Consider the following 10,468-nt stretch of genomic DNA (forward strand, 5'->3'; position numbering starts at 1 on the left):
TTTTGACGATAAATCCTTCTCCTTAAGGTAATCGTCCATTTAGCGTTTCACGTATGCCTTTCTATTTATATACCCACTTAGTCTCTCAACATTCCCACGTCTCCATTTAGAGAGAGTATCTAGGTACCTAATTAAGTAGGAAATTGTTACATCATCATATCACGTGGCATGCACGTGGTTTAGCTTTGCGCAGGATCGTACCGTATATAGCTCATCTACGCGTGTCATCTAACTTTAGACCTTAACGCATTCAGTACTTTCGTCTCGGACGTCAAGCTTTTCCATACTGGCGACTTGCAGGATGGACATTGGCTTTGGAGTCTGACAATGTTAGTTGGGTAGTTTTGTGCAGGTTCTCTCCTTTGTGCACTTCTCGTTTCGAATCATTAAAGAGAACTTGTTGTCTCTTTTCACTTTCAGCGTATGGCTCACGTTCTGCATTTTCAAAAACGCTTTGGAATTGCGTCTGTATTCCCGACAGATGAGATTTGAATTTTGGAAGTCAATTAAATCAGTTACTTTTAGCTGAGTTATGAAGTTTGCAAGGACATAAGTGATAATGCAGTGTGCCTGATTCCGGGTGCGCGCCACCTTCAGCACGTTTCCTATTGTATTCATGCCGCTTTTTTTCATTCCTGCGCTCCGCCCGGCGCTTCTCCCGAAGATTCTGGATGCGCTCTCGATCCCTCACATAGCGTTCTGTCTCTTTCATATCCCGCTGCTTCGCGGAATTTGCACGTGAAAGATTATGTCTCGAGGCGTCTTTCGACACGCTGTACCGAGAGCTGTCAATGGATTCCAAGGTCTGGGATTCATCGAGTATGGGACCGGAAGGTCCATGCTTTCTGGTCACTTTCCCAGGAAGGACCGCAAAATCCCTGGCAGTGCTGAGGATATCCTCCCCCAAGATCACATCAACATTCAATCCTTCCAGAACATAAAAATCCGCTACAATTGAAAAACCTGCTCCACGCCACAGGCCAGCTGCCGAAGGCAGGACATCGCCAAAGAAGACAGGAACAGACACCAACCCCTGAATATCCTGCACAGAACTATCCGCAAAACGTATTTGGCCGTCATCCTCGGCCGTGATATTCTCAATGTTGAAACCCGATTTAGTAGCGAAGTTCAACGACATTACGTTTACCATAGCCCCAACATCGGGAATCGCAGTTATCTCATTTCCGTCCAGCCTGCACTTCAAAGTTTCTTTTCCTCCGTTAAGATACGGGACAACAGGAACGTCCCGGGTGTATAGACGCCGCTCGCACCAATTTCTCTCCATCTCCATTCCATGGAAGAAGGCGCGGCCTAGCACAACCTGATACACAAAATTCTCCACTACAACGAAGTGTTCCACTCTCTCCGCGGCTCCTCTGGATTCACAACTGATGGCGGCTACTCCAATTGGTTGTATCTGTCTTTCAAAAGTAGGAAGTGGGATTGGGCAGTAAATCTCACGGAAGCTTATAGTTGCCCCTATTTCCTTGGCGTAACGAGCATCGATGATGTTTAGATCGGTGCCAGGGTCGGCGCGAGCTGGCGTGTGCCGTCCATTGAGAATTATAGACATGTCTTTCCTCGGGGGTACAACGTATGATGCGACAGGGAGGCCGGCCCTAGCCGTAGGGTTTATGGGGAAAGGGCGGGGTGTGTGTGGTGAGGAGGGGGCTAAGGGGCTGCTAGGTGTGTTCTGCCAATCCATTGCTCCTTGATCCCTTTCGTCTCTTTCTGGGGAAGTCAGGTTAATCGTGCTTGTTTCTGAGTGGTGATCTCCCCGCAAATACTGGGTGTCTTTGTCGCTAGCCCCAAATTGAGACTCAGGCAAGTAGTGCTTAAACTCTCTCAAATGCTGAGGGGTACTGCTGAGATACGTAGAACCTCGTCCATTCTCCCTTTCCTTTCCTTTGCCCTTATTTTGTTGAGGAGGACTGTTTACAAGCCAACAGGAATCTGCAGAATCTTTGATAGATTCTAGAATCTCACCTGCTCGCATAGTGCTATCGGCGGCGAGTACGTTCGGTGGAGGGGTGCTTGTATGAGTTGTGGTAAAGTTTGGTCTATACTGGTTGCTAGCAGAAGCTTGATACTCGAGAGAACCTCCACAATCGTAGGCGTTGGCATCGCTTGTCGGCAAGCGAATCGTGTGGGTGCCATCTAATGCAAATCAGCCATGCAGAATTTGACTTTACGTGGGCACTGTACCAAGCGAGTATCTTTCAGACTCTTTCTCGAACGGTGCCTGGGTCTCCCCTCTATTTGCCACAGGACGCGGATTTGAAGAGAGACCATGGGAACAGACCCTCGAAACGTGTGGAGTGGAAGTCTTGTGTAACTGGGTATCCCCAACTCGTGGAGCAGCGCAATGGAAAGAAAAACATTGCCCACCCGCTATTGTCTTGTCCGAAAAGGCAACACTATCTTGTGAAAGTTAGCTCTACATATGCAACCTGAGCTGGAACTCTCTACCTGAGAAAGTCTCGGGATACGTATTGAAAACAGCAGAGTGTGCACTTTCATCAGAACCAAGATCATCAGGTAGACCTAGGGGACTGACGAGGTATGGACCCGGTTGATGAAAAGGACCACAATGGCAAGATCTTGAAGCACCAAAGAGAGCCTCACAATCGTTTGGTTGGTGTGAACCGTAAGAGCTCGTCGAGGTGTGCTTGAGGTGCTCGACGTCTAAGGTGAGTCAGCTAACTATGCTTTCAAACACTACAAAAGCATAGTACCTCGATCGTGACTTATAGCAGACATAGCTGACGAGACTTTGGTGCGGGCTTCAAGCTCTGCTTCTAGACCGATGACTTGGCCGCAATGTGCTTCGTATGCATTCCTCGACACATGCCAATCATTACTGACAGAAGAATCCGGTGTATAGGAACGGTCTGGGGTAGTATAAGCCCTTGGCGAATAGGTTTTGGTACTGTCAGAATCCATAGCTGTAGCACGTCAGAGATCATTCCTTGTGAGACTTCGAGCAAGCCTCGTATGTACTTTACCTAGCATATAAGTTTGCCTCTCAGTATCCCACAACTCGCTATCAGTTTGAAGATCCTCGATCATTGCCTGCTTTTCATTAGCATCGCAGTTCAATAACATTTTTTTTTACCTAATTATAACTTACTCCCGTCAAGTTCCTATAAGCCTTGATGTAATACCCCTGATGAATCTGTCTCGTCTCAGGGTCCTAAGAGCGTTAGAGAGGCGAGTTTCTCTCCCATCACCTTCCTTCGCAAAAACAAAAAGCGGGTTAGAACTACACTACTCACCTCATAAACCCCCCTCCTAACTGTAGCGTCACCCCCTAAATACCTCACAAGGTCCTCCTCAACCACCTCCCACCTGATCCCCTCTCCGGAAACAAAATATTCATTCGTGCGTTTGCATGTAAGCTCGCCATCGGTCCTCATTTTCTCACTCCTTAATTACGTCCCGTAAAAATCAATATAGTATCATACAACCAAGTAAGTAGTAAGTTTTAGACCGTGACGACCGTGCACAAGCACAAGCACAAGCACAGGCGCAAAACTCCAAGGATCCCTCTATCGTGAGAATCTAAGCATTCCTTATACAAAAAGCATAAGTGAGGCCACACCGCTCGCTCATAATGCATTCGCTCACTCGCAGCGAGGCTGTCTGTCCAGGGATCTGGCACCAATGAAATGCGCCACCTGCAGCCTCATCCGGTAGTAATGTATATGGTTTGAACGCAATAGGATATCGGTGATCTTGCATATATAGTGCTTGGAGTGGGCGCTGCGGGCATGGCTTGAAATGAGGCTGATATTTAATACATTCGTAGTTGTCAGCTGGAAGAGGCGTGGGGAGAGGTGGAGGAGGAATGACTACATACATATCTTGGCTATTGGACCTGCATTTTTTCCCCACTTACAATAAAACCAATCCACAACATTTAGCTCAGTTGACTGCCGTTCAGTTGGGATGAGGCAAACGCACAGGAAAGAAAATGAGGCGACCAGACAATGCAAGTTTGCATAGGAAGGGCATACCAGATGCAGATGAAGGGCATACCAGATGCAGATGAAATGAGAACCAACCCATGAGATGAATCATGGATTGCTGGGTCGAAAGAAGAGACATCACATCGTTCTTGGACTTGTTGTAACAGACCACCGAAATTGTTATACATTCCTGAATCGGATTCACTCTAAAGAAGCCGCCCGGATCTCTCTAGAAGCACCAATACCACCCCTCGCCCCAAAATATACTACAAGGACAACACCCAAGCTCCCGTCCATTGGTCCATCAAACGATTGAACCGAAATTATACGCAGCGAAGCAAATTAGGCCACCAGACAAGAAAATTGAGCTCTGCTCTTCGAATACGCCTGATTGCTTCCTTATAAATCCATATATTCATTTCGTGCCTTCGTATGTACCGAGGTCTCCCTTCTTGGGGTATTTCGAAAAGTGCTCCTTTTCGATGTAAGTATCAAGACACAGCTGCCACCAAATGCTGATTAAAAAGAATACGCGCATGCCTATTTCCCCATTTGAAGTCTTCCATCCCTTTGATATACTAGCTCCGAACTCCAGAAAATGTCTTGTTGTTACAAAGGGGATGAATCTGTAGATCATGTTTCATTGATATCCGCCGTTCTGCCCTGCAGATGATTCCATACCACTGGGTTGCCGTGTTCTCCTCGTAAGACTGCCGGTTCTTCCTAGACCGAAGCCTTGGCCGATGGATGATTTCCTCTGCACACGCTCTTCCTTCAATCGGCCCACCGCATTCTGATTATCCCTCTCAGGCGTTGACCGGTCAGTACGGTCCAAGTACCGCCTGCCACCGAGATTTGTGGGGGGCGGTATTGGTGCCGGTGCTGCCACCGCATTAGGAAGACTTGACGTCGCATAATGCCTCCTGACAGGTAGCGCAGATTGGACAGAAAGCCTGTCTGGCAAGGGCTCCTGGGAGGCATATTCTCTTGGAGATCCCCTCATTCTGCCAACTTCGGTGGTTGCCCTCGAAGGTGCCCGGAATCGCGTTTCGTCTTCATCTTCTAGTTCCTCAGTTGTTCCACGTCGGTTGCGAAGCAGCAAAGAGGTTCGACGCCCACCCATTGACGACTGTGTAGGAGTGCCGGCATCGGACGGGGCGTATCGAGGACTGGGTAATGAGCTCGTGGCAAGGAGGCTACTTCTCCGCTGTTCAAGCCGACTGAGAGCTCTCGGACTGGACTTGACTCGAAGGAGATCCGTGCTCAATGCTTGGTGTTGAATATTGTCCTCTTCCACACTATCTAGTACCTCCAGTTCGCGATTGCTTGGCCTATTAGCGGTCAAAATAGTCGCTGGCGGAACATTATCCGTTTTCCCATCAGACAGGGCCAAACACAATTCGGTCAGACTGCGGCACAAGCTGTCTGCTTTGCGGCGCACTTGCCGGTCCGAGAGTCCTGATCCTCCGACTGTTGATTGTGAGCTTGAACTGGGTCCAGGTTGACCTGATGACCCCATCATTGAAGCGATTGCAAGGGCATCTGAAGTGGTGGCCTCTAACGCCTTGTATACCTCAGAAGTAAGGAGTGGCTTAGACTTGGCCAACGCGGCGTGTAGAAGAGGATGAACTTCATGTGGTTGTACTTCTCCACCGGTGGCCTCTGTTGGTGATATACTATGGCCGCGGGCTCGTTTTGGAGAACTCGACATTGTGGTTACAGTCGTCGTAGCAGTATGTGGTCGATCAGTCGAAGCTCGAGAAATTGCAGCACCGGAGGTAGCGGGGAGTTTTCCAGTCAGTTCGAGTCGATGTATCCGGGACTTGAGATCTTCCAACTCGTCCCAAACAGTCGATGGTGCTGTTGTTGACACGGTTGACTCGGTGCCTTCTACTCCGCGAGGTGTCTCCGGCACCTCATGCATGTCCGTTGATCGTGACACAAGAGGTGACGAGTTGTAGGTTCGGGGAGCCGAATATGACAGATTTGACTGCCTGTACGACGCGCGTGGTGGTAATACAGAAGCGGGGTCTGGTATGGAACCTCTTCTGCCATGTGATGTAGATTCCGGAGATATTTCTCGGCTTCCAAATGTTCTACTGGTAGGCGTAGTAGGGTTAGAACGAGGATTGACTCCGTATAACCGACTTCGATTGAGTTCATCGAGAGCTGTTGGGGCTCGTTCTCTCTCCGATGGACGGTAAGTAAGTGCCTGTCCAACATTTCCATGTTCTTCCATTGTGCGTGATGCATTAGAGCTCTCTTGGTCGGATCCACGTCGACGAGAAGTTGAGGATTGGAATGAGAGATTCGAGGGAGGAAGGGATGGACGTTGGCCGATTCGGGACTAGAGGTACAATGTTAATAAGTATATAGACACCTTTTGGACTTCGATGCTTATAGTATGTATGAAACTTGAAGAAGGAAAGCAGGGTGGGGGATGGGGGAATTTATGAAACAAAGTATCGCATGTCTTACCATTCTGCTATCCGTGCGGCTCAGGGAGTCCCCAGCACGCGCCAACTCCTCTTCTCTCGCAGCCCGTAGGAATAAATCGCTATCGTCGCTATTGTGCTCATCTTGTTCCATCTGATTGGACGGTCTTTTCGAACGGGTGTATCCGTCCAAACCAATAACTGTGCCTGTGGTTATACGGCGCGAGTCCATCTCTGCGCTTTTGCGCGAAGAGGGCTTGAAGCCGCGAATAGGTTTGATCAAAGGTCGCGATCCACTGTTATCATTCCCAGACCTCGCAGAGAGCGGTTCTGCTGGGTTGGGAGACGGTAACCCGTCGCCAGAAGTTGGAGAAACGAGGGATTGTTGCTGTTGCGATGCAACCCAGTCTGTGGTCGATGTTGTATCTATTTTGTAGGAGCCCTGGGTGATCATCGCCGGGGGAGGTCCAGACCAGAATTCTTCTAGTAGCCCATTCCGTGAATGTGATGCAGGTATCCTCCTGTCTGGCTTCGTGGACGTGGGCTGGCCCTTCGGTTGCACAGGAGCAGAAGAGATGGGTATAGATTCGCGGTCGACGTTGGAAAGAGGGAGAGGGTGCGTGAGCCGGCGTGGTGGGTTTCTAGGAACAGCGATGGTGCTTGTGGAGTAGGTGCGATTGCGGTAGGCGACGTTGTTGTTCCTTGCTGTATTATGTGTTGTCGTGCTATTATTATTGGCACTACTACGAGTATTGCTGAGGTCCTGGTGCTGCTGTTGTTTCGCGTGGACTAAGGAATCAGGTTGACCGTGCATCACTGACCCCCGCGGTAGCCGACTAGCAGTATCGCGCCTCAGATCATTGATATCATAGGTAGGATGTGGATGTTCCATGTTACTCCGTACTGGGAGTAAACAAACGCAACAACACGGAAGAGCTGGGAGAAGTGAAGGATGGAAGGAAGGAGGGAGGGAGGGAGGGAACCAGGCAGGTCTGTTAATACAAATTGGTGAGGAATGTTCAAAAACTATAACTTTCCATCCCATCCTACTCTGGTCTTGGTCCTGGTCTTGGTAGGCATATGCAGCCCCATCACACACTCGGCTCACTACTTCAGGAGATTCCTCCCAAGCTTCATGTACTTACTATAGGCACGCGAGATATATCTACAAATGGCCCAAATCGTCTGATATGTTTTCATGTCCCGCAGGAAAGATACCAGCCACGTTATTCCCACGAGGAGTTGCGTGAGGCGCGGTATTCCCAAAAGGTCTTCTCCACCCCTGAAATATACCAACCTTCTGTATCTCTCACCCATAAACCATCTGATGGCACCGGCGAGGTCCAGGGCTTCGATGTTCTACCGCCGCTGGACCTGCAGTAGTTGCTTTGGTTCATGCAGTCCAGCATCTATTTAGTAGGGGGGGTTGGGAGACTTTGGCAGAAGCTTATGTCTAGTAACAACAGCTTTTACGGCCTTTTCTTGGTCTTCTTTAATTTACCTCTGCAATTAGCCAGAAAGATAACCGCCGGTCTTTTGACTCGACCGGTTTGAAGCAATGAGAATCTGTTTCAGATGTTCGGCCACAATTTATTCACGGCCATACATCCAAAATTGTCAAAGAGTTTTTCTAGGGCAGGGCAAGGGCAAGGTCTCCCGCTAATTTACTTCTATTGCCCAGGGGTATTTACCCCACCACGCCTGCAGCTTCGTGGCGTGTACCCGCCCCCATCCACCAATGATAGACCAGGTTGAAGTCTTCAAATTATTTGATGCCGCAGTATACCACTGTACGACATCTGGGGAGAAGGCGGAGGTTGAACAACGTACATACGTATTGCGTACTTCTATAAATGTCCCAGATGTCCAGGGACATTAATAAAGACTTTGAGAACTTGAACATTCTGCTTCATTCTGCTTCATGTTGATTTCACTTGTGTCCTGGAACATATTTCTCTAGTGCTCTTCTTGTAGCCAGTGGCCTAGTCATCCTTGAGACACCACCAACACCAAGTATGAATGAGGCTGAAGGGATGTATAAGTTTACTCTCTTATGCTCACGGAGGGCTAGGATCTATTAGAAACCTAGTGGGGGAGTAGTAGGTATTATGAGACGTTCCCAAGTGATCTTTCTGATGGATTATTTTTCTCCATCTCTCACTGTCTATTCGCCTGTGGTTGAAGGCCTGTATTGATTACTGAATGGCGAAATATAAAACCATTGATGGAGTCTCTAGTAACTGGACAGTCACTGGTTAGTGTTTCTACTGCCAAACTATAGTTGGTGTAGTAAGGCTATATCTCTCATTCTTGAGGCTACCGTACCAGGGACTTATTGGTTGTTTTTTCCAGCGAGGGGATACCGCGTTCTCAGTGGTTGAGTCATCAAGAGTCCGAAGGTTTGGGATCGAAAAACAAATTGGATGTCGCAACGATGCAGATGGCGATAGATCCGAGAAGATATGAGATGTGTGATGAGAAAACACCCCAGCTTGTTCGCGGGGTATGGAAATCTTCAAAGTGAAATTACTTACTTGAGCTGGGATGATGTATTGGAGCATTCGTGCTATTCGAGGCACGCGAGAAAGGAACGTGCTGAAGAAAGTTCTTGCATGGCTCCAGAGACAAATAATTACCACCAAAACATGGTACGCGATAGGGAGGGGAGGATCAATACGATTAATATAGAAAACCGTCGGGCCATCTGGTGGCCCACTACGCCCTCTCCTCCGAATGATCCCCGCGGATTCTAATGATAGAAACAATAGTAGGACAGAAACGGACGCGGTGCATTTTCTCGAATCGGTACCTAGCTGTTGCCGGCTCCTACGGTAGTCCCGATGGATGGATGGCTCTCCGGAAGAGAGCGAAGGAAGGGACTTCGTAGTGAACCCGACGAAGTGGATTCCGTAGGAAGAAGGCATCATGATTAACAGACAGGTCAGAGCATGGAAAGGGCAGGTGAAATATGCACAGAGTCTGCGTGCATCAGGAGCCATGTTCACGTCGGGCCAAAGCGGTTTGGTGAAGCATGAGATGATGAGAGTCAGAAGAACTCGAGACACACGACATTAAAATCGTGCAAGAAAGAGCAGATCTACGAAGTACAGCAGCAAAGCACAGATGAAAGGAGGGAGTTGCGTTATTTTGCCTACTGTAGCAGTGTAGGAGTAGGAACTGCTGGGAACAGCGTCAAAACGGACTGAAATAAAGCTACTTCGGTATCTATCATAGTACTGTCGTGAAGGGTATTTACATTATTTTGAAATAGCATCCCGCGTCAGATTCAGATTCAGGTTAAGGCAGACTAATTTCCGAAGATAGAAGCAATATTCCGGAGAGCTATTCCAAGAAGGGGTTCGCCTTCACTTCCCCCCACTATCGAATTCGAATTTCCGTCCAAGCTAATGTTTCAGCAAGAAGAGGGAGGAGAAGAACGAGGGACAAGGGTAGAGTGGACTGGCCAATCCATTAAGAGTGGAGAACCCGAGGCTGGGGCAGTGTAGTGTGCACAGTACCTACTGCCTGGTAGAGTACCGTACGTACTCGTATGTACCTTCGTAAATGTACACAGAAGAGTGAAGTGAGTGAGGCTTCTCACTCGTAGTCCATCCTTTCTCTCTCTCTAAATAAACACCAGCTTTTCTTTTGCCTTCTGTTCCTGCTGGCTGTCCTTCCATCCATCTACCCATCCACCCTCCCACCTACACCGCCGTCTGTTGAAGAGCCATGGATCTATAATCGAGTTACCATTGCCGTACGGCACCTCCACTGGCCTTTGCTGGCATCGTCACTTTTGCGAACGTCCTCCGCTCGCGGTCGTAAACAAGCGCCTTTGTCCCTCGAGAAATCCTTCGGCGGATTATTGGCTTCAAACAAGACGAAACCCCAGGATTATTTGCAAAGACCGGCGCCTTGCAAACTCTTCAGTCTCTATTACGATACTCTTACAGTAGTACCCTTTTTACTGTCCAGCATTTCAGTTCAATTCAAACGCGGTGATACTTCAGAGGGCGCCAGCAACAAACAGGACACTCCTTGGCCCTTCCTTCGTGCGTGCATAGG

The 10,468-nt window shown here is 48.7% G+C and overlaps 1 protein-coding gene across 1 annotated transcript; it reads right to left on the reverse strand.

Moving 5' to 3' along the window:
* Positions 1 to 4,608: 4,608 nt before the first annotated feature.
* Positions 4,609 to 7,295, reverse strand: LHYA1_G003792 (uncharacterized protein; the record flags this gene model as incomplete). The annotated part of the gene is made up of 2 exons (XM_031148761.1): positions 4,609 to 6,315; positions 6,447 to 7,295. The coding sequence occupies 2 exons, from the start codon at positions 7,293 to 7,295 to the stop codon at positions 4,609 to 4,611; spliced, it is 2,556 nt and encodes an 851-aa protein (XP_031006591.1).
* Positions 7,296 to 10,468: the final 3,173 nt, after the last annotated feature.

Source organism: Lachnellula hyalina (assembly GCF_007821495.1).
Source record: "Lachnellula hyalina strain CBS 185.66 chromosome Unknown contig00042, whole genome shotgun sequence".
NCBI classification, from domain to species: Eukaryota; Fungi; Ascomycota; class Leotiomycetes; order Helotiales; family Lachnaceae; genus Lachnellula; species Lachnellula hyalina.